We start from the raw sequence: 23,534 nt of genomic DNA, 5'->3' as shown, positions 1-23,534 counted from the left end.
AGCAAGAATGACATTTAGTTTTTATTTTTACAACTCAGCCATAAACACGCACACCACAAACTTGATCCCCTCATTAGCTGTCTGTGTGCCATGACTCACCTGTGACAAAATCATAGCGTAAACCTAGGGCAAGAGTTAACAAGAAATCAAAATAGCATCCCCAAAAAGGAGAGATAGGAAAATCAATAAATTAAAAACCATAGCTTTCATTTATAAAAAAATAGTTTGAATAATCTTTTTATAAATCTTCCATGCTTACAAAAGCAAAATTACAGTTAAAATAGTTATTTTAACAGATTCATTTATACAATGCGATTATGATCAGAAAAACAAGTCAATGTTTTAATAGTCTACATTTTCTTTGCATCAGAGTCCACATAAATTTTTACAAATTTACAGTTTAAAGTGAGAATTAACTTCCAATAAGGTCAAACTAGTTAGCTAGTACCTGAATATTAAGCTTTGCCCACTTGATACACTGTACCAAATGTTACATACAATGCAATAACAGGTACCAACAACAATACTTGGCAGTATGGTGACCACCACGACTGTTCCACTGCAGCTTAAAATATGCTTTGGTCAGTAAATTAACAGAAATCAAGTAATACAACCAAAAGAGTTGTTTCCTGGCCTTAAGTAAACATTAAATACATTGATAAGGCAAGGAAAAATATGATCAAACACACAAAGAAATTTTTATTTTCAACTATGTGACATTTAAAATTAAAATTAAGCAGTATTTTATATCCCTATACACTGATTATCATAGCTTTCTCAGTAAAACTAATCTACAATTACCTTCTAGAATGTCCAGTAATGTTGGCATTAGTTATTCCTTTTGCACTTCCATGAAGATGGTCCTTCATCCTGTAACTTTTTGAATTTTGGACCAAGAAAGAACCACCAACCAAATCCAATGAAAACACAGATAATGGATTCCACATAATAACCATCCAGAGCTGTCACACATGAGCCGCCAAGTTTTTTGCAAAGCTATAAAAATAAAAGTATAATAAATATTCTTTAACTTTTTTTCTGGTTTGCTTTATAGACGCAGGGTCTCAGATAGCCTAGGTTGGCTTCAATTCTGGACCTGAGGATATCCTGGTCTTCTGAATCTCTTCCTCACAGCCCTCAAGTGCTGGGATTAAAGGCACACATCACTAAGCTTGGTTTTATGTGTAAACCCAGAACTCTGTGTATGCTAGGCAAGCACTACACCAACTGCGCTGTAAAAGCCAGCTATTATTGTTTCATTTATGAGCATTTCAGCAACCCCAGTGTGCTCTCTTTGCCTGAAAAGCACCTTCACCTAAGCTAGTCTTACTGACACAAATTCGCAATTACTCCTCATCATAATAGAGCTAAAATATGTACACTTCCATACTGAAACTACAGTATATATGATTTTTAGACACTAACTATATTTCAAAACTTGTTCATTGTTATCTGAAACTAAAACACACTTACTTCAATAGCATCAGGAGTTCGACAATTCTGGTTTGATGCTCCTACACACTCCTTCACTGTGAGGGGATCCACGAGCCAGAGAGCTACTGTAGACGGCCAGTTTCCTCCCAGATTGGACACAGTATTTAAAAGGGTCATGTATGTTCCTCCGATAAGAGGATCACTGACCTTGGCATTGAAAGCCATTATCGACACATACATGCTGTACAGCGTGACCTGTGAGAAGAAGGGAACATTGGGATGGCGGAAGGAGGTTTTCTTTTTTCTTCTTTTTTTGGCTTTTGTTTTCGGTGTGCAGGGTGTTCGGGATTGAGCCTGGGGCACCAAGCAGGAAGCATAAACTATGGAGCCCTGTTTTCTGGTCAGACTTATACCATTGACAGTCAAAGGAGACCGAAGGGAAAGTGACAGGAAGGTGGCACTGGGACACACAAAGTTCCTATGTATACTATACATGGATATATGACATATGCACATATACACTCGTGCATCTATATTACAAAAGTAAACAACAAAACATGGATATGCAGTATACTCCAAAAATGATGATAAATAACGTTGAAGAATACTATTTTAAAATTTATAAGACAAACTAGAGAGGAAAAACCGAGAGACAGGAATGGAGCCATACATCTTTAATCCTAATACCTTGTAGGAAGAGGCAGGAGGATTTCAAGTTTAAGGCTGGTCTGGAACAAATACTGTCTCAAACATAACCAGAAGGAAAATTAAAAATAAGGAAATTAAAAATAATTCTACCTTCATTAAAAAAGTATAAATTATTTCCAAAACAATATTCCTCTGAGCAACTCTCCATGAAGTGTTTTTTTTTTTTTTTAAATGGAATACCAAAGTGAGTACACAGGTAGTGGGGGCAGCAAAGTCACATTAGACTGCAGACACGAAATTCCACGAAACTGAGGAGGTGCCTGTCATGGGAAGCTGTCTGATAGCCGTAATTCATAAGTTCCACAAATGGCAAAGATTGTGGCTTGATTGACTCAGTTACATTCAGCACTCAGGACAGCTGCTGTCACACAACATATCAGTAACAACGATATTGCTGCCATACACCATACCTCATGTCGGAGACCTTGAATCTTTTCTTTCCTTTAAGACCTGTATGATTGCCTAAGGTTCTCTGACTACGCTTTGAGAAATTCTCCAAGAAAAGCAAAAGCCAAAGAAACAAGCCTTCAGACTATAACAGCATCATCTGTACATTTCTTTCCCTAGGTAGACAGTGAGACACTAACTGAACCAAATGCTTCTTTTTAATGTCTGTCATGTGCCTAGCATTAATTTTGTGCAAAACAGAAGTATGCATTTGACATACTGGCCCCAATAATTTTACAAGTCTACGGTTTGTTAGCTATGATCCACTATGGATTTCTTTATTGATTGACTGATTGGATTGATAGGGCCAGTTTCAGACCTGTTCAAACTTAGGTTTGGTTATACAACTTATACCATTCTCAAAACCAAAAATAAACATAAACATCTTCCCTACATCTATGAACAGATCAAGGTATACTTACTTAGTAAGAGTAAACATTGTTAAAATTCTGAAATATAATAAATTCTCCATAAAGGAATAATTTAAAGAAAAATAGATAAACTCCTTTTTCATGACTATCACTCACCAAGTTTAAAGACACTGGACTTAAGTTCACCATCAAATTACTTTATTGTCAGATTAACTCAACTTCATTAAAGTAGCTGGGAAAATTTTTCCTCAGGGACTGGAAGGTGGCACTTCTACAACTATGGGGCTTGAGTTCACATGCTCACCCGTGAATGACTGAGTGCCTGTAACTCTAGCTTTTGAAGGAGAAACAGGCAGTGACCAGCCAGCCTAGCCAATGTGGCAAGCTTCCAGTTTAGTGAGGAACCCTGTCTCAAGACAATACAGAGAGTGAAAAAGACACCCAGCATCCTGTTCTGGCCTTCCTTCGTGTGCCCTAGAGCCCACACACTTACCCAGTCATGCATATAACACACGTGCGTGTACACACACACACACACACACACACACACACTTCATTTCATCAGCAGCTCGTCTCCTAGCTTACCTGATGTAACGCATAACTCAGCAGCACTATAACATAGTAATACATGGGGAATCCTCCTTGATGCTCTGCTTTAGGAGTCCACCAAACAAGCAGGGCATATTCTAATCCAAGCAATAACCTACAAAAAGAGAAACACTGAGTTGACATCCATTTTACATTAAGGAATAAGCAGTATTAAAAATGGCTAGAGCCCAGCATGGTGGCACATGCCTTTAATCTCAGACCCAGGAGGCAGAGGCAAACGGATCTCTGAGTTTGAGTCAGCCTGGTCTGTAAGTTCCAGAACAGTCAGGGCTACATGGAGATACTCCTTCAAAACAACAGTAACGAAACAAAAATATTACCTGTCCCCCAAACAACAAAAGGACATTCCAGAAGACTAAAAAGAGAAAAACTTCCTCTAAATAACAGTGACATTAAAGTTCCATCATGCCTCCTTCCCCAATCCTACCCATACGCTCTATTGTCATATGCACAATAGTGAACATAACCAGCTATTTAGCAGGCTCTGCTGTCACCTGTAGGGCATGGCTCTGTAGAAGACGTTCAGCGGCTGGGGACCGGCGGTGTACTTGCTGATGATCAGCGGCAGTACTATCTGCAGAGGGACCATCGGCACGGCCAGCAAGGCGAGATGCTCCTTCGGCACCCCCTCTTCTACCAGCTTCAGGCCTGTCACTGCATCTGCTGCTGAAAAGCCAATCTGCAACAAACAAACAGAAGTGGGTTAGCGTCCGACACAGCAGATGCCTATGTCAAGACACAGGCAAGTCCTACAAAACCACCAGTCTCATCACTTAGCCCACCAGTCACAAGCACAAAGTTATCAAGTTATAGAAGGTGTATTTTGCACTTTGGTTTACTAATATTATGTAGTGAAAAACAATAGAAAATGCAATACTGGTAGAACTGTAGTTAGTTTTAATTACAACTACATTTCCACTTCAAAAAAGTTCAATCCAGGCCTTTAATTCCAGCCTTTAGGAGGCAGCAGCAGCAGCAGCAGACAAACTGCTGTGAGTTCTAAGCCATCCTGGTCTATATAGTGAGTTTCAGGACAGCCTGGGTTATGTAGTAAGACTCTGTCTCAAAAAAGCATAAATCAGTTGGTTGAAGTGGCATGCTTTTAAGCCTAGCACTCATGAGGCAGATGTAGGCAGTTCTCTGGAAATTCGAGCCACTCCGCTCTACATAGAGATCCAGGACAGACAGAGCAATGTAGAGGGACCTTCCCCTCCTCAAAAACACAAAAACATACAAAACCAAAAAACCAAATATCAGTTCAATCTATTTTAAGTTTAAAATTCTATTGTTTTAGCACGGCGGTGGTGGCGTACGCCTTTAATCCCAGCACTCGGGAGGCAGAGGCAGGCGGATCTCTGAGTTCGAGGCCAGTCTGGTCTACAAGAGCTAGTTCCAGGACAGGCTCTAGAAACTACAGGGAAGGGGCTGGAGAGATGGCTCAGAGGTTAAGAGCATTGCCTGCTCTTCCAAAGGTCCTGAGTTCAATTCCCAGCAACCACATGGTGGCTCACAACCATCTGTAATGGGGTCTGGTGCCCTCTTCTGGCCTGCAAGCACACGCACAGACAGAATATTGTATACATAATAAATAAATAAATATTAAAAAAAAAGAAACTACAGGGAAACCCTGTCTCGAAAAACCAAAAAAAAAAAAAAATTCTATTGTTTTGTGTATCATAAATTTAAAAGAAAAGTTTCTGGTTAACCATAAATAAATTTGATCCAAATGAAGAATCACTGACACATATTTTTTGACAATTTTTCATAAATTAAAATAAAAATTTCAAAACATATCTAACATTTCAAAATCAATTTTAAGAAAACAGTATACTGGAAAGGTCAAATAAAACATGGAAAAACAGCCTGGCATGGTGGCACACACCTTTAGTCCCAGCACTCGGGAGGCAGAGGCAGGTGGATCTCTGAGTTCAAGGGTAACCTGGTCTACAAAGCCATTTCCAGGATAGCCAGGGCTATAAAGAGAAAGCCTGTCTAGGAAAAAAAGAGAAAAAGAAAAAAAAAGCAGAAAAAGTATAATTAATTAGATTTTTTTTGTTTTGTTTTGTTTTTGCCGTTTTTGAGACAGGGTTTCTCTGTATACCCTCGCTGTCCTGGAACTCGCTCTGTAGACCAAGCTGGCCTCAAATTCACTGAGATCCACCTGACTCTGCCTCCCAAGTGCTGGGATTAAAGGTGTGCGCCACCACCGCCCGGCTTAATTAGATTAATTCTTAAAGACATCAATAAAGAGTAAGGATAATAAAAGTGGAGACAACGTTTGAACTAAGAAAGCTAGTCCTGAGGATCTTCTTAGAAGTCAGTTTAGGCCGGGCGATGGTGGCACACGCCTTTAATCCCAGCACTCGGGAGGCAGAGGCAGGTGGATCTCTGTGAGTTCGAGACCAGCCTGGTCTACCAGAGCTAGTTCCAGAACGGGCTCCAAAGCCACAGAGAAACCCTGTCTCGAAAAACAAAACAACAACAGCAAAAAAAGAAGTCAGTTTAGTTACAAAAGGACAAACTATAACCTCACAAAGTCTCAACAATGCAATCAAAACCTAGAAAACATCAGGGGATAAAAGCATGATATAGATCCCATGATTCCCTGGGAATCACTTCTGTGATGCTCCTACAAACCTATGCATAACCCGACTCCAACACAGAAGGCCACTCTATAGAATCTGGTCTTTTGGGGGAGGGGTTGTTTATTTGGTTATTTGGTTTGGTTGATTTCTGTTGAGTTTGAGGACAGCCTGGTCTACAGAGTGAGTTTTAGGAAAGCCTAGGCTACACAGCACAGTGAAACCCTGTCTTAAAAAGAAGGAAGAAGATGATGATGAAGAAGAAGAATCATGAATGGGAACGTGGGAGGCGGGGGTGATGCAGATTCAGTGCTTACTTTTGAAGTTCTCAAAAGAAAATATTAACTAAGAGGGGAAAAAAGAATTGCTATGCAATTAACAACATGTGCTGTGAAGACTCCTTACAGAGAAAATATTCTCCTTATGCAATGATTTTAAAGTAAGAATGTCAAGAGACAGCAAACCATGCACAACGACAGATCTATAATACCTCCCAGTACAGCCCTGCTCCTTTCCCAGATGCTTGCTGGAAATCGCACAAGACTACTGATTTGTTTACTCTAAAAATATCTGAGCTCCCCACTGAAAACCTTGTGACTAAGTCCTTACCTTATCAGCATTACTCCTGTCCAATGCACCTCAGGGGTCACCCTGATGGCATTTGTTCCTTTACAGGTCTCTCAGATGCAGCTTCAGAAGCAAAATCATCTATGGTTTCTACAGACTCCCTGAGAAGCCTATGCCCCGACCTGAGCACACATTCTCATTTCCCTTAACTCCTCCAATTTTTCAACTCTGTTCTATACTGACTTACCCTGAAAAAAACATTTTTTTTCCAGCTTCACCTGAGTAGACAGGCCTCTGAAAAGAAACCCCTCAGGCTGCTAAAGGTGGAAGCAGAGAGAGGTCTCTCTGCCCTTACCTCACTTAACCATCTGGAGAGAGCCACTATTGAAAAAAATAAATGCCTAGCAGTATATACTACATAATTTCTATAGCCTGGTGATTTAACTCCTCAGTATTAACCTAAGAGTAATAAGCATAAAGGTTCACAAAACACCTACATAAATATTTACACAAGTACTATTCATAATAAACCACACCCACCTAAACAAATCTTAAAAAATAAATACTGGCATACTCATAAAATGGAATTTAGAGAATGAGATGAACAAACTATTGCTATAAATAACATACGTTAGATGTGATGCACACCACAGTCATCACACCTGGGAGACAGAGGCAGGGAGCTTAAACATTCAACACTGAGCTTGGAGAAGGCTAAGCTGCTGTTAGAGTCCTAGGTGCTCTTCCAGAGGATGTGTGTTCAGTTCCCAAAACCCACATGGCAGCTCACAGCCATCTGTAACTTTAGTTCCAGGGGATCCACCATCCTCTTCTGGCTTCTACAGGCACTGCACACATGTGTTACAGACTTACATTCAAGCAAATTACCCATATACATAAAATAAAAATAAAGAAATCTTTTTTTAAAAAAAACTATTCAACATTATCATCAGCTATATACTGTCTGAAGCCAGCTCCTGGGCTACATGATACTGTCTCATTTAGAAAAAAATAGCAAATTTACATATTATGACTATTAATGTAGCTATTTAAACATAATTAAAATACAAATAATACCAGGATATGTCTGGAATAGGACAAAAACTATAAAATTACACACAATGATTCAATTCTTTTAAATGTTGTAAAAACATATATATGAAGTAGGTATATACACAGATACATGCACACATATAACAGAGAAAAGGAACTCAAATAAACCAGCACTCCAAAGGCAGAGGTAGAAAGATCTCTGTGAGTTCAAGGCCAACCCGGCCTACATACTGAGTAGGCAAGCAAGGATGTAGAGTGAGACCCTATCGTAAAAACAATAGAAAACAAACGCCAAAAAGTGTTCATTTCTAAATGACTGACTGAATATAATGTTATCTTCTAACTATGTCTCCATCATTAAGGAGGAGTAACTCATTATTAAGATGAAGACAATGAAGCTACACCATTTACTTTAGGCCTGTTATAAAGTGTTCATGTAGACAGATTTTTAAAATGCTGTAGAAGTCTAGACTGTGGGACTATGCTACAGGCTACTATGGCAAGATACACTTGCTTACCTTGCTTCAAGCGTAAGAGCTTTAAGTTTTAGGGCTACAAAACTGAGCCTTGTTTTGCTTTCTGCGACAGGGCCTTACACTATAACCTGGCTTGGCCTTGATGTCACAAGTCTACCTGCCTCAACTTCCCTGTACTGGGACTACAGGCATTAGTTACAATATCTGGCTAAGCAAAGACTTTGAGGCAGGGGAGGTTCAAGGCTGGGTTTCTTTACGTAGCCTTGGCTGTCCTGGAACTCACTCTGTAGACCAGGCTGCTCTTGAACTCACAGAGATCCGCCTGCCTCTTCCTCCTAAGTGCTGGGATTAAAGGTGTGTGCCACCACCACCAGCCTAAGCAAAGACATCTTCATGAAGAATGTAAATTACCAGTAATCCTATTTGTTTCAAGGTAGATTTCCTTTCAATATTTTGAAAAAAAAAAAACATAATTCAATAGATTTTTAAATACCTATACACTACATTACACCCTGATATTAAGGACGCGTTCCTTACAATAGTAGAAAGCTATTCACTTCAAGGTGTTCACTCTCATTCCAACCGTTACTACTGTCAACAGTATCTACATATGGACGTAACTTCAAGATTCCAAGACGTATAGCTTACTTAGATGTGATATTTGAAATCACTTAAAAATATATTTAATAGGCAGGAAATATTGCTTTTCAGTTTTAAATCCTAAGGTATTAGAAGGGGACTTATGAAAAGACATTGAAAGTATTCCGTGATAATGATAAATTTGTTTAAAAATCTCTTACCTTTGAAGTTAGAATCAGAAGGCAAAATGCCAGAACTGCTGGCATTTTTATAATTGCAAACAGCAGCTTGTAAGTATCTGTGATCCCTTGGGTTTCTTCTTTTACTACTGACACTTCCTTGTTTTCTTTTTTCAGAAGGGCTACTAATGTCGTTGTTATTAAAAATACAGTTCCCCAGAAAAAAAGAAAATCTGAAATTAAGAATGTTTTAGTCTATAATTAATTTTTGAAATATAACTTCATTGATAATAAATAAACAACTTTCCTTAGCTAAAAATACCCTAATGTTATGCTATAAACTTTGAGGCACAGCAGATGAATGAATTCGTCCTGACTCTTTATAAACATACAGACACAAAACTGACTGATACTTACCTTTAGGGGAGGGCTACAGATCTAATTAAATCCTTTTTAGGTAAGGGAAAGAAAAGATTTTCACATCACATAAGGTTCATTGGTTATAGTTACACACCCAAGCATTTCCTGTATTAAATTATGACAATTTAGATGATAAAGAATGCAGGATTGAACCAAGCACGGAGGTGCACACCTGTAATCCCAACACTCAGGAGGCTTTTGAGGCTAGCTTAGGCTACAAAGTTAATTCAAGGCCAGCCAGAGATACACAGCAAGACGGTCTCAAAAAAAGAAATAGCCAGGTGGGCTGGAACATCCCAATAATTCTAGCACTTGGGAAGCTGAGCCAGAAGGAACAACAGTTAAGATCATCCTTTACTAGACAATGAGTTGCCAGCCTAGAGTATATATACACCTGTTTTTAAATGAAAAACTAAACACTCCATTCCAAACCAAACACATGATTATTTGCTTCAGATGCCCACCACAAGTGTGTGTGTGTGCTGTGTGTGTGTAATATATGTGTCAGAGTACAGACACAGGTTCCTGAGGAGGTCAAACAACCCTGGGGAGTCTGCCTCCACTGTGGGTTCTAGAGATTGAATTCAGACGGTCAGGCTTGCACAGCAAGTACCCACTGAACTCTTTACCAGCTCACATTTTAATTTTTTTTATTTCTAAACTTTTTACATGTTTAATCTCTTCAAGATTAACCTCTTTGCAGTATCTGCAGATGAAGACATGGTGTACTGTCTGTATTGTTTCATGGGAGGAGCTTGAACAAGTGTATAGGTGGGAGAGAATAATGGCCTAGAAGAGCCTTCCTAACAGCCAGAAAGAACAGCAGTAATAGAGCACACACCACAAGATATGAATGTGCAAAGCATGTTTACACAAGGCCCCTCTGTAATATACACTGTATGATAAACTACCAAATGCTGCCCGAGCTCACTACGAAGCTGCATAGAAGTTGCCCCTTGATTCAGACATGAACATATCTGTCTCAACGTGCCCCAGTACTCACACCCAGTGGCCAGCTCCAGGGTGCCTCTGGCTTCCGTGAGCCTATACACTTGTACTCACCCAACCCAATAAACACAATTAAAAATAATAAAGTGAGTCAAATGAAGATTTGTTTAGAGTTTAACTTACAGCAGTATTTTCATTAAGAAAGCTTCTTTTGGTGGTTTAATAAGGGCTGCCAACAGAAATGCCAATTAAAAGTTTTGATAAGAATTAAATGATCAGGGGGTTGGAGAGATGGCTCAGTGGTTAAGAGCACTGCCTACTCTTCCAAAGGTCCTGAGTTCAATTCCCAGCAACCACGTGGTGGCTCACAACCATCTGTAAAGAGGTCTGGTGCCCTCTTCTGGCCTGCAGACATGCACGCAGACAGAATATTGTATACATAATAAATAAATAAATTAAAAAAAAAAAAGTATTAAATGATCAGCCGGACCATGGTGGTGCACACCTTTAATCCCAGAACTCAGGAGGCAGAGGCAGGCGAATCTCAGCGAGTTCAAGGCCAGCCTAGTCTACAAGAGCTGGTTCCAGGACAGGCTCCAAAGCTGCAGAGAAACCGTGTCTCGAAAAACCAAAAAAAAAAAAAAAAAAAAAAAAAAAAAGACCAGGTCTATACAGAGAAACCCTGTCTTAAAAACAAAAACAAATAAACAAAAAAGAATGAAACAAAAAGTATAGATTCTTCCATTATACTTTAGGTTACAGGAGCTTCACTTCTCAAGGAAAATTTGCTTACTACATCTTAACGATTCTAATGAAAAATATCTCCAACTAGAATTTAAATTCCTTTATGCCAATGCCAACAGAAGGACATGGTATGAACAGGCAAGACTATTTCTGATTTCCTTGAGCTTTGAGGGAAATAACAGCAGGAAGAACAGGAAGTAATCACAACAGGACACTCACAGGGCCAAAACTCAGTCTCTGCGCCTTACAAGTACAGCAGAGGGAAGAGCCAACAGCTCAGAAAGGAAGGTCTAATCCCTGCTGGAGCATAACCACTGACCACACTGGCCAGGTCTGTCACGGTGAACGCACACCATCAGCTCTCCAAAATGACCAAGATGACAAAGTTGATGTCCAACTTTCACAAACACACTATTTGACTGGACATTCAAAAGTGCCTACAAGAACTTGTCTAATACACCCACGAATGCAGACATTAAGAGCAGGTAGTAATTCACCACTGACGAATAAAAGTATAAAGGTTGGCCAAGCAGTGAGGGCGTGTGCCTCTGACCAGCACTAGGGAGGCAGAAAGCAGGTTATCTCTGAGTTCAAGGTCAGCCTGGACTAAAGAGCAAGGACTAGACAGCCAGTGCTACACAGAGAAACCCTGTCTCGGAAAAAAAAGAAAAAAAATTTTTTTTCACACACACACACACATTTAATATAAATTCTGGCACACCAGTCCATTGTAAGCTCAGGAGAAAAGCAGTACAACTCATTTGAAGCTCAAGGTTAGGGACCTGGCAAAAGGGTTCAGCCAGGAACCATACCTGCTGCACAAACCTGACCACTTGAGTAGAATCTCTGGAGCCCACATAAAGGTAAAAGAGAACTGTCTCCACTTAGCTGTCCTCTAACCTCCACGAACACATATACATAAGTGTGCACATACACACATAAATAAATAAAGAATATATCAACCTTAAAAATTTTAAAAAGAATTCATCTTACACATCTTAACATATAGTGTCATTATAGAGCTCATGGTGTATTTTTACAGTGGCTGGTAGTTCAAGCTATGGGTATTCTCCAACATCAATCTTCCAGGGAAATAGCTTAGTAAGGAATATTAGGACAAGGCAAGGTAGCACACACCTTTAATCCCAACACAGGGGAAGCAGAGGAAGAGGCAGGTGGATTTTTCTGGATTTATGGTCAACCTGGTCTACATAGTGACTTCCAGAATAGCCAGGACTGCCTAAGACCCTGTCTCAAAAATCAAAATCAAAACACCACATCAGGTTCCAATATTCCTTTATAATTCATACTATTCTGTAAAACTAGTAAACTATGAAACTATCAAAGTAACTAAAGTGAAAACAGCAAGAATACCAAATGCTGGCAATCACAGAGAGAAAATGAGTTATTCACTGGGGGCTAAAAGGAAAATCAAACAGCACAAGCAGGACCTACCTACCAGTGTGATGTACACCTGTAACCCCGGCATTTGACAGGCTAGTGGAGGAGAGAGGGAGCATTGCTCGTGTAACAACTATAAAGACCTAAAGCAAGCCCCGCTGACAGCACACACTTGCAATCCTAGCATTTGAGGCAGGGCGGTCAATGACTCTAGGACAGCCAGGACAGCTGCGTTAGAGTGAAGCTCTGCTCTCCCGTTAAAACAGCTGTGGATAAGAGGAGCGTCACAGCAGAAAGGAATCTTAAGGCCAACTGATCTGTCAGCCATGACTGTCGTGTTAGTTACAAAGGAGTAAAACTCCATGCAAACACACACACACAAGCATATACACAGCCACCTACCCTCTCCCACATGGCTTATTAGTGAAATCAAAGTCAATAGTTTATATCCTACACCGACTTCTTGGCATGGTATTTAGCTAGTCATGTGCGTGTACATGTACGTATGTGTGGGGTGGAGGTCAGCGGACTACTTGTGGAAAATAGTTGTCTTTCTTCATCATGCGGATCACAGGGATTGAAACTCAGGTCATTAGGCTTGGCAGTAGGGCCCCTAGACACTGAGCCATCTTGTTTGTCTTGATATTTTAGTATAAGACAATATTTTAATGTTATCCCTAGTAGTACAAAAACCCTTACCACTTCCGGGGAGGTCACCTAGCTTCTCCCCACACAAATGAATCAAAGGCAGTTATTTTGTGTGCATGTGCACAGGCACACACATCACAGAGTATATGTGAAGGCCAGAGGGCAACTTTTGGGAGTTGGTTCTCTCCTCCCACTGTGGGTTCCAGGATTCGAAATCCTGTCTTAGGCTTGCGGTTCAAGCACCTTTTCTCTGACTGAGTCCTATATATACATACTTATTTTAAAGCAAACTTAAAAGTCATGTGGGGGCTGGAGAGGTGGCTCAGCAATTAGGAGCACTGGTTGCTCTTCTAGAGGACTCACATTTGGCTCCCAGCACCCCATGGTGGCTCAGCCTAGGTCAGTTAAAAAATTAACACTTTAACCTATCACTTCTAAGAACCAGGGATTCTAAAGGTGGGTGATCTTTTCAGATACATGGAGCCACAAAGCTGCATTTGTCTGAAAACCAAAAAGACAAAAGCCCCATCAGCACATATTTAGATCTAAAGGTTTTCCATGAGGTTTTTCTAACTTCCTACCAATTATAGGCAAAATAATAGATTAAAAGCCACGAACACCTAAGATCCAACTATATGTCCCTAATTAGTTGCTTGACAGCAGTTTCTTCATCATAAAAATGAAGAAAGAAACACGTCTTTTTTTTTTGTCATTGTGGATTTTGTATCCCTTCCTGCTTAAGGGGTCTCTCTTTGCTGGTTCAGGTTCTTGGAAAACAGTGTATAAGAAGGAAAAGGCCTCCTTCTGTGTTTGGGACTGTCCTGAAGCCATGAAAAAGCCAGTCAGTAGAATCAAGGTTTTGATTTCTTGAGATTTTCTCTTCCCATCATCTCTGCTCTCAATTTGCCATCTAGAATACTGCTTTCTAAAGTCGAAACTGTTCTTTCTCAGTTCATTCCTTACACAGTACCTGTGATTAATTACAGAATTAAAAAAAAAATTAAAGGTTTGTTTACTTTCATGTGTATTAATGTTTTGTTTTTATGCATGTAAGCACACTTTGTGTTCCTGGTGTCCACGGAGGCCGGATGAGGGTACTGGGTCCCCCAAAACTGGAGTTACAGAGAGCTGTAAACCACCATATGGGTGCTGGGAGCCAAACTCAGGACCCCTGCAGAGCAATGAGAGCTCTTACCAGAGTTAACACTCAAGCCCTTGGCTGTTTGGTTTGCTTTTAAGTTATGGATTCTAGTATGCGGATTTTCTAGAGAGTGTGTTTCTCTCCTCTTTACATTCCTAGGCAATGGTATTCCAGGGTCTTTAAATTCCTCAAAACCACCCGCTGGTTAAACTGAGCGTGGTGGTGCATAACTTGAGTACGTGGATCCTGAGAAGGATGGGCATTTGATACCAGTCTAGGCTCCTTTCAAAATCTCAGGACTAGGCAAAGGTCAAGTAGAGCCCTAGCACGGAGAGGGATAAAAAAGGAAAAACTCCCACTGGTTGATGGGATGGGGACTCAGCACAGAGCAGCAATACTGGGCTCATTTCCCAGCGCCAGGGTCACACAAACAGAAACAGAATGCACAGAATTTAGTTTCGCTATTACCAAGTCACAGATACCTCATAACTGGTAATGTGATATGTGTTAGCATTAAAATTAATGCTTTAACTCTTTAACTCGAAATGTTATAAACAAAATCAAAAGTCCACCACAGAAAGAAAAGTTAAATTTTAAAGTGAGCTATTTTAGAATCTTCTGGAGAACAAAGTTCTCCAGTAATTCAAACAGCTATTCAAAAAAAAAAACAAAACAAAACAAAACAAAACAAAAAAACCAAAACCCAGCATCAGCCTAAATAAAGATCCAACCATGAGAAATGTCAACTGTTATCTCTACCACAGTCAATGGCTGGCTATTCTGGGCCTCTCCAATGTCCACCTCTACTGTTCTTAGTTGGCAGGCACTCTTATTTGCAGAAGCCCTTAGAACCCTGTCACTTTGCCAAGTGCAGAAAGCTTCTATTTACTGCCTTCGCCATTCAGCAGAGAGGACTTGTGAAACAGCAAAGGTGGGAAAGGTTCAGAAAGCGAGAAACAGACATCTCAATCCACTAAAACACAAGGAAAATGTGAACCGTGTTTAAATGAATATTTTTAAAATATCTACTTGTGCATCAAGCAAACGCCCATAGATCATTATCTCAGAATTTTATTATTTTATCAGTTGCTTTCACTATTCACTGAAGAGTACTTACTGATCAGTATCTGGCTTTAGCAATACTTGAAAGAAGCACATTTTAACAAAACAGGACACACACTTAACTCATCTACCATCTAGATTCCTGGTAAGCTTAAAAAAAAAAAAGCCAGGTGTAGGGGCACATGCTTGTAACCTCAGCACTCAGGAAGCTGAAGCTGGACTGAACTCGAGGTTGATTATGCAGACCCTTAAAAAAATCCAGTAAACAGAATTCAGAAATAAGTCAAACTCAAAAGGAAAAATGTCACATGATTTCTCTCCTACAACGAATCTAGAAGGGAAAAAAATTGTGTGTGCACTATTTGAGGAAAGGACTAGGAGGGAGGAGGAGTGAAGGGTGTGTTAAGGAAAAGAGCATGAGCAAAGTACATATATACATGTATGAAAATCTCATAATGAAAGTCAATGTGGTGTACGTTCATTTTAAAGAGAAATGATGTAAAATATTTTGTGCGTCATTTAAAAAATTAAATGCAAGCAAAAGAGAGAGCCTATCTAAAGTTTCGCGTCAAAAGCATTCACAAGCATAAAATCAATCTGACAGTATAATAGTTTGGTACACTACCTGAAAGGGTAACGATTCCCCTGGGCTGAGGCTGAAACCGCAAATATTTGTTACAAAAGTCAGCAGATTCAAGGGCCAAAAACAAAACATTGCCCAAAAAATAGCCTGCTGTTTGGCCCACAGAATTGCATGTGGAAGCATAGCCCACGTTTTCCCGGGATAACATAGTTAACGCCCAACCGTCCACAGCGATGTCCTGAGTGGCGGCCAGGAATTCAAACAAGAAGAATGCCACAGTGAGAGCAACCACATCGGGTGTTCTGCCATCAGTATTTCCGAGCAAATGGTCCACTTGGGTGGATAAATATATCATGAAGAGTCCTAGTATGTACTGAGTAGGGACAAGCCAGGACTTCCGACGACCGAAGTTCTTAAAGTAGACAGCATCAACCAAGGGCGCCCAGAGCAACTTAAGACTGAAAGGCCAGAAGACAAAACTGAAGAAAGCCTGGTCGGTGTAGCTAACATTTTTGCTCTGCAAAATGAGAGGGATGCTTCCTGCCAGGCCTAAGGGAATGCCCTGAAGCACGTAAAGAAAAAGCAGTAACAAAATGCTACTTAGTTCGGCTCGGTAGCTACGCGGAGCTTTTGGGAAGTCACCGGGGCTGGCATCCCCAAGAAGAGCTTCTCGGTCCCCTTCCCCGCCCACAGAGTCCGAGTGACTGTCATCCCAGGCGCCCGGCGGCAGCGGGCCAGTCTTCATATCCAGAGCGTGGCTGAACATGCCTGGCCGCCGCTGCCGACTGCTGTCCTTGTGGGAGATGGTCGGTGACATATCAGGGACGACTCAGAGACCGGTCTATGGTGGCCTGAGGCTGGCGTTTTGGATCAATCTAGTCCCAGGTCCAAGGCAGCCGCTCTGGACCAGGGTCTCGGGGGCTCACCGCCAGGAGGGCGGACGCGGGGAGACTGCTCGCTGTTCTGCAGCACGGATCCAGATTCCCCCGCCGGTGGCCCAGGCGAAGCCTGGGTCGCTGCCCCGAGGAGCCGCTTCAGGGAGTTTGCAGGAGCCCCCGCGGCAGCCGCGCCGGGCTCGAGGCTGGCGGAGCGGGCCGTGGCGCTGCGATGGTGGCGGGCTCGCAACTGCGGCGGGACCGGAACGCCCGCCTGCCCGCCCGCTGCCAGGAGGTCTCCACTGCCCGCGGCAGCTTGTGCCCTGCTCGGCCGACACCGGTGGTACAGGATGACTTCCTGCCTCGCGCTTCGGGAAGTGGTTCCTTTCCCAAATAAGTCCCCCGCCCGCCCCCTGTCCAAGCCAACCAATCAGGGCCAGCTCCGGTGGTGGCGTTACCGAACGACGTTTGCTAGGAACCATTAATTCCCTCGATTCTGACGCCAAGGGAGGAATAACGCCTGCGTACCGTGCGTCTAGGATGAAGCGACGCAAATGCCGGGATTCCGGCTGCGCATGCGCTCGCGTGGAACTCGTGGGCCTAAGCCATTGGGCTCTAGTCGCCACGTGAGCAAGGTTTTGGTTTTTTTGTTTGTTTTTTTTGTTTTGTTTTTGCGGGACTGGCCCATTCCCTGGTAATATTGTGCAGGGTCAGAGGCTGCAGTGAGTTTAGGAGACTTTGTGTTTATTTAATTCAGTACAAAACTTCCCGCTGGAGGTTCCCGTAACTCCTCTGCCCTGTGGGCCCGCCAGAAAGGTTAGGACTCTTTGGTATCAGGATGCAGGCCGCTTCGTGCCCGGCTAAATGGAAATACGATTATCTTATCCACTGAACGAATGAGGCGGTCCGATTGCCCCGATGTGATGGAATAAGTGTAGGGGACACAGGGTGAATGAATGAGATAAATTTCAATCTGCTGCATCATATTTTTATGCCATGTAAACTTGAAGCCACCATCCTTGGCATCCAGTTATGCACTTTAAGTAACTTCCCTTTCTTTCTCTCTCTTTCCTTTCTTTCTTTCTTCCTTTCTTTAAGAATCGTTGGAAGCTCATGGAGCTGAAAAGGTTGAGATAATAGATTTAGTATTTCAGTGATGCCAAAGAAAGCTTTTCTAAAAAATTTTTATTGAATTTATAATTGGCCAGTTTTCAAACGCCACTGCAAACATAATGGCAATGCCTTCTTCATTTTAAAATGCTTTCAGTTTGGTTGCGCTTTTGCTGGTTTTGCATTCTCTTCTTTCCACAGCTTACTAACTACTTAGCAGTCATACTCTTCTCTTTCTCCTTGTCTCCCTCCTCTCCTCCCTCCTCCCCCTTCCCCGTGTGCCCTGCCTCTGTGTGTGTGTGTGTGTGTGTGTGTGTGTGTGTGTGTGTGTGAGAGAGAGAGAGAGAGAGAGAGAGAGAGAGAGAGAGAGAGAGAGAGGAAGTTAAGAAGTTAAGTGCTTTGAGGCTGAAGTTATGTTGGTAAAGATGCAATAAGCACTCAACTACTGAGTCATCTCTCCAGCCCTTGTACCTGCACGGGAATTTGAGACTATTATTATTATTATTACTATTGTTCTTAATATTTTTCTGTTTAGAGACTGGGTCCTGAGTCACACTGTAGCTCAGACTAGCCTATATCACTCAGGCTACTCCCAAATGTATGGCCATCCTTCTGCCTTAATTTCCCAAGTCATGGGTTTGTATAAATGAGCCACCACACCTAGTTTAATATATTTAAGTAGCAGAAAATGGCAACCATGAAGTCTTCTGATCTTTATTAGAGAGAAGAATAGAGCTGGATGTGGTGGCATGTTTGTAATCCAGATTAATTTATAAATGAAGTTCCTGGTCATACAAGGAAGACCCTGTCTCAAAAACTGGAAGAGTAGGAAAAGCTGGGTGGCCTTGGCATATACCTTTAATCCCAGCACTCAGGAGGAAGAGGCAGACTGGATCTATGAGTTTAAGGCCAGCCTTGTGTCCAATGCGAGATCCAGGACAACCAGGGCTACACAGAGAAACCCCATCTCAAAAAAACAAAAAATTGAAAGAGAAAAGTTTAGAGTGTCATTATCTAAGACCAAAAGTCTCTATTTTTTCTTATTTATTTTTGCAACAGGGTCTTACTGTGTGGTCCTAACTGGCATGAAACTTACCTCATAGGCCAGGCTGGACTTAAACTCACAGAGATCCACCTGCCTCTGACCTGAGTGCTGGGATTAAGGCATGGATCACCCTTCCTGGCCCTCTTTTTTGTTTTTGCTTTTTTTTTGAGAAGGGAGCCTATGTAGCATGTGCCAGCATTGAGCTTGATATAAGCCTGTTAGGATGTTTTTGAACTCCTGATGCTCCTGCTTCCACTTCCCAAATGCTAGCATTACAGGCATGTGCTGTCATTCCTGTAAAAGTCTCAGTTTTAAGGAATACAGAATAAGGTTCATCACATCCATTTTTCTGTTGCAAGGGTTTGAAGAAGTAGCCTACAAGACTGTGATGGTTTGAATAAGAATGACCACCATAGGCTCATTTATTTGAATACTTAGACATCAATGAGCGGTACTGCTTAGGATTAGGGAGTGTGCCCTGTTGGAGTAGGTGTTGCCTTGTTGGAGGATGTGTGTCACTGGGAGTGAACGCTGAGGCTTCAGAAGCCCAAGCCAGGCCAGTGCCACTCTCTCTTCCAGCAGTCTAGGGATCTGGATGTAGAACACTTAGCTCCTTTTCCATCACCTGTGTGCTGTCTTCCCGTGTGCCACGTGCTACCTGCCATGATGATAATAGATTAATGTTCTGAGACTGTATGCATACCCCAGTTAAATGCTTTCCTTTATGAGAGTTGCTGTGGTTATGATGTTACGATTACAGCAGCGCGCGAGTTAGGACCTTGGCAGGTAAGGGCCGTGGGCAGGAGACAAATACACCATGCAGGCAGAACTTAAGTGAGGGGTTTATTGAGAGAAGGATAAAGGGGAGGGAAGAGGAAAAGAGCAACAGAGAGAGAAAGAGAGAGAGACACAGAGACACAGAGACAGAGAGACAGAGACAGACAGAGGGAGAGAGGAGTTGGGGGAGGTTGAGAGAGATGGAGGGAGAGGCAAAGACAGGAGGAGAGAAGGAGTAGGGAAGACTTGTCTCTTTTTATTTTGTTTTATTTTTTTAGGTTTTTCGAGACCATGTTTCTCTGTAGCTTTGGAGCCTGTCCTGGAACTAGCACTTGTAGACCAGGCTGGCCTCGAACTCACTGAGATCTGCCTGCCTCTGTCTCCTGAGTGCTGGGATTAAAGGCGTGCACTGGACTGGCTAGAGTACTGCCTGGGTTCATCCTGCCAGATGATGGGCCAGCACAATGCCTGAAACTAAACACACAGTGTCTCTTTACAGCAGTAGAGCATTGACTAAGACAAAAGCGACTCAGGCAGCCAGGTTTTTGGTTCCTTTGTTTGAGGAGAAGATACAGAGTTTGCATTTCTATTTGTCCCCCCCCCCGCCCATTACTTTGAGACTGAACCCTGAGCCCCACACAGACTAGGCAAGAGTTCCACCACTGAGCCAACCTCAGACCTTTTACGTGTGCGTCCTGTGTTGGGGGTACACTTGTATGTGAATGGGCACATATGTGCATATGAAGGTTAGAGGACAACCTCGGGTGTTGTTCCTCAGGTGCTGTCCACGCCTTACCCCTACCCCCATTTTGAGACAGTCATATTGGCCTGTTACTCACCAAGTAGGCAAGCAATTTCATAAAGTTGTATAGCTAATACATTAACTTTAATACTACAAATATAGGAAATAGATGCCTATAAAGTAGCTTCTAGGTTAACAGCTAGTCTTATTTAGATCTCATTTTTTTACATGCATTAGTGTGTGTGTGTGTGTGTGTGTGTTAAGTGCTATTCCTATCTGATATCATACCTTACAGTTGCACGGACCCTCTGTCTTCCTCATTCCCTGCAGTCCCTAATGCTTTCCCTCCCTATATTTATGTCATTTGAAGAACTGTAGAGTAGAATCATATAATATGTGATCTTTGGGATCAGGTCCCCCCCATATCCTTGAAATCTAAATAAGATGTTTATAAATCAGTATTGTCCACAGATATTTGTTCTTTTTTAATGAGTAATTGTCATTCATTTTATGAATGCTGCGTCATTGCAGTTTTTGTTTGATTTTGTTTTCAGACAGGGTCTTCCTGTGTAGTCCATAGTGACGTCCCAAATGGTAGGGTCAAAAGAACAAGTGAATTTACTCTATTATTTTTATTCTTTAGTAATACTTTACATGTATACATGTGTCTTGATCATATACAATCCTCCCACTTTCCCCACTTGAACGCCTCCCACATTTATATCTTTTTTTTTTTTTTTTAGAGCTCACCAAGTGCAACGAGTGTTGCATATCTTTGGGTCTAACCACTGGAGCATGGGCAATCTGCCAGCAACGGTACTCTGGAAGAAAAATGACTCTTCTCCCAGCAGCCGACAGTTGTCAACAGCTCTTAAGTTAGGGGTAGAACCTGCTGAGTCCCCCTCCCAGCCATGCTGTAGTGTTGAGTGGATCGATCCTGCTCAGGTAATCATAGCTACTGTGAGCTCATGAGTGTAATAGCCATGTCATGTTCAGGAGACAGCATTTCTACATCATCCACCAGCTCTCACATGGACCCCCGAGTCTTGGTGTGGTAGCAGGGAATGGTTAATATAAATGTCTCACTTAGGGCTGAGCACTCAACTATCACTTATTTTCAGCACTTTGATCAGTTGAGGTTTTGTATGGACTGCTGTCCACTGTAGAAAGTGGGTTCTGTGACAAAGGCTGAAAGCAGCACGAACCTGTGGGTATAATCATAATATTTAGATAGCAGTTTGATATGTTCATTTGAGAAAACAGCAGTCCTAAGTTCCCCTCCCAGGACCTCTGATCCCTCCAGTGGTGGCCTTCTGACTAGTCTTGCAACAGGAGGCATGAGTTTCCTTTTATGGCGCAGGCAGCAGATCTATTCAGTAAGCAGCTGGTTAACTTATTTATTTATTGAATTTGTTGTGGTTATTTAGACAAGACCCTATTTTATTTTTAGGAAGGGCCTCATATAGCCCTCATACTTACTATGTAGTCAAAGATGGCCTTGAACTTCAAGTGCTAGGAGTACAGGCATGTGCCATTATGCCTGGCTTTTGTCAGTATTTTAAATAATTTGTTCTATTACTCCTAAGCTATAGCACTGATTTCTCTTTAGTGGCTATGTTGGGGGACTCTCTTGAATGCGCACTGACTCCAGTGAGAGTGGAAGAAAGACGCCATCAAAGCCAGGACGTTGCTGAAAGCCCTTAGTATGGGGCCCAGTTTGCATCCTATTTTATACATTAAGACCACAAAGTGAAGTGAGGAAGCCGCCATCGAGACTCACAGAAGCCTGCTCGGCACTCAGCTTTTTGTTTCCTAATGACATATATTACAGTTGACAGGGGTACGCTTTTCTGGTCAGGTTGTTAAAGGTAACAATCTGTTGTGTTCTTGCTATTTCTCTAGGCCGTTCTGTTCCAGGTGCCAAAGTGAAGTCATGCTTGGAAACGAGCTGTGTGAGCAGTGCTGATGATTGGTCTTCCTGCCTTGTTCTACTTCAGCTAAATTATCACTTATTCAATGCTAAATTTCTGTAGCCAACTAAAAAATACAACAGGAGAGAATTACTAGTGCAAAATTTTAGGGAAGAGTTTTGTATTTATTCAGGTCTGTGTTTGTATGCATAACATTTTGTGTATGATTTTGTTTTTTAATGGATGGTGATAATACAAAGCAAACAAAAACTAAAACAACCTTCTAACTAGAAAAGCCTTCAGCCAGATGCGGTCACACCCATGTTATAAGCACAGCACTGAAGAGGCTAAGGCAAGAGGTTCACAAGTTGCAGTCTAGCCTGAGCTACATAGTGAGCTCTGAGACTACAGACCTGTCTCAAGCTTCTGCCCCCAGGACTCCCCTGTTACAAGCTCCCTTGAGCTGTGAGCCAAAACAACCCCCCCTCTTTGTTTTTGCTTTTCGAGACAGGGTTTCGCTGTAGCTTTGGAGCCTGTCCTGGAGCTAGCTCTTGTAGACCAGGCTGGCCTCGAACTCACAGATATCCACCTGCCTCTGCCTCCCAAGTGCTGGGAATAAAGGCGTGCACCATCACCGCCCAGCTTCACCGTCTCTTAAGTTGCTTCTGTCAGGGTGTTTTATCACAGCAACAGGTGATAAAAATAATTCATATATATATATACATAATTTTGAGGGAACTGTTCTATAGTTGTGAACCTGTGAAATGTGTTATAGATTTCCAAAACTCAGTTATGAAGTCTAGCATGGTGGCTCATGCCTGTCATCCCATAACTTGCGTTTTATGCAAGCCTTGACAACTGAGTAAGATCCAGTCTCAAAAAAAAAAAAAAGTATAGTTGTATGGCAGGAATATCTACATCTATAGAAATATCTCATACCTGCTGGCAGTGGTGGCACATGCCTTTAATCCCAACACTCATGAGGCAGAGGCAGAGGCAGGTGGATCTCAGTGAGTTCAAAGCCAGCCTGGTCTACAAAGCGAGTTCCAGGACAGCCAGGGTGACACAGAGAAACCCTGTCTTGAAAAACCAAAAAAAAAAAAAAAAAAAAAAAAAAAAAAAG

The 23,534-nt window shown here is 41.9% G+C and overlaps 2 protein-coding genes across 6 annotated transcripts in view; one reads left to right on the top strand and one right to left on the bottom strand.

The window, feature by feature from the left end:
- Positions 1–8: 8 nt before the first annotated feature.
- Slc33a1 (solute carrier family 33 member 1) lies at positions 9–17,201 on the bottom strand. Of its 4 annotated transcripts, XM_038347285.1 has the most exons (7): positions 15,995–17,201; positions 9,048–9,238; positions 4,064–4,248; positions 3,546–3,663; positions 1,474–1,689; positions 802–996; positions 9–123 (listed from the first exon to the last, which is right to left on the bottom strand). In XM_038347285.1, exons 1-6 carry the CDS (start codon positions 16,767–16,769, stop codon positions 829–831), a joined length of 1,653 nt encoding a protein of 550 aa, XP_038203213.1. In that variant the 5' UTR covers positions 16,770–17,201; the 3' UTR covers positions 9–123; positions 802–828. The 4 variants fall into 4 exon arrangements, with proteins under 4 accessions (XP_038203213.1, XP_038203212.1, XP_038203215.1 ...); XM_038347284.1 differs by having other exon boundaries at positions 9–996; XM_038347287.1 differs by lacking the exon at positions 9,048–9,238 and having other exon boundaries at positions 9–996; positions 15,995–16,135.
- Positions 17,202–17,333: 132 nt separating this feature from the next.
- Gmps (guanine monophosphate synthase) overlaps positions 17,334–23,534 on the top strand; it is a 56,628-nt gene continuing 50,427 nt past the window's right edge. The window contains exons 1-2 of one of the 2 annotated variants that reach the window (XM_038347707.1): positions 17,334–17,453; positions 21,245–21,446. In XM_038347707.1, coding sequence (XP_038203635.1) covers positions 17,368–17,453; positions 21,245–21,446 — 288 coding nt within the window. In that variant the 5' untranslated portion in view covers positions 17,334–17,367. Of the gene's footprint in view, positions 17,454–17,489; positions 17,644–21,244; positions 21,447–23,534 lie in introns of those variants that run through there. The other variant, XM_038347708.1, reaches the window with a different exon arrangement.

This window comes from Arvicola amphibius, chromosome 11 (assembly GCF_903992535.2).
Source record: "Arvicola amphibius chromosome 11, mArvAmp1.2, whole genome shotgun sequence".
NCBI lineage: Eukaryota > Metazoa > Chordata > Mammalia > Rodentia > Cricetidae > Arvicola > Arvicola amphibius.
The sequence above is the reverse complement of the archived record's forward strand: the minus strand, read 5'-3'. Positions and strand labels throughout refer to the sequence as shown.

Coding starts and splice junctions, on each gene's coding strand:
- Slc33a1 (XM_038347284.1), bottom strand. CDS start 16,769: ATGTCACCGACCATCTCCCACAAGGACAGCAGTCGGCAGCGGCGGCCA. Junction 9,239..15,994: donor GGGAATCGTTACCCTTTCAG/GTAGTGTACCAA, acceptor TCTTAATTTCAG/ATTTTCTTTTTTTCTGGGGA. Junction 3,664..4,063: donor TACAGAGCCATGCCCTACAG/GTGACAGCAGAG, acceptor CTCTTTTTGTAG/GTTATTGCTTGGATTAGAAT.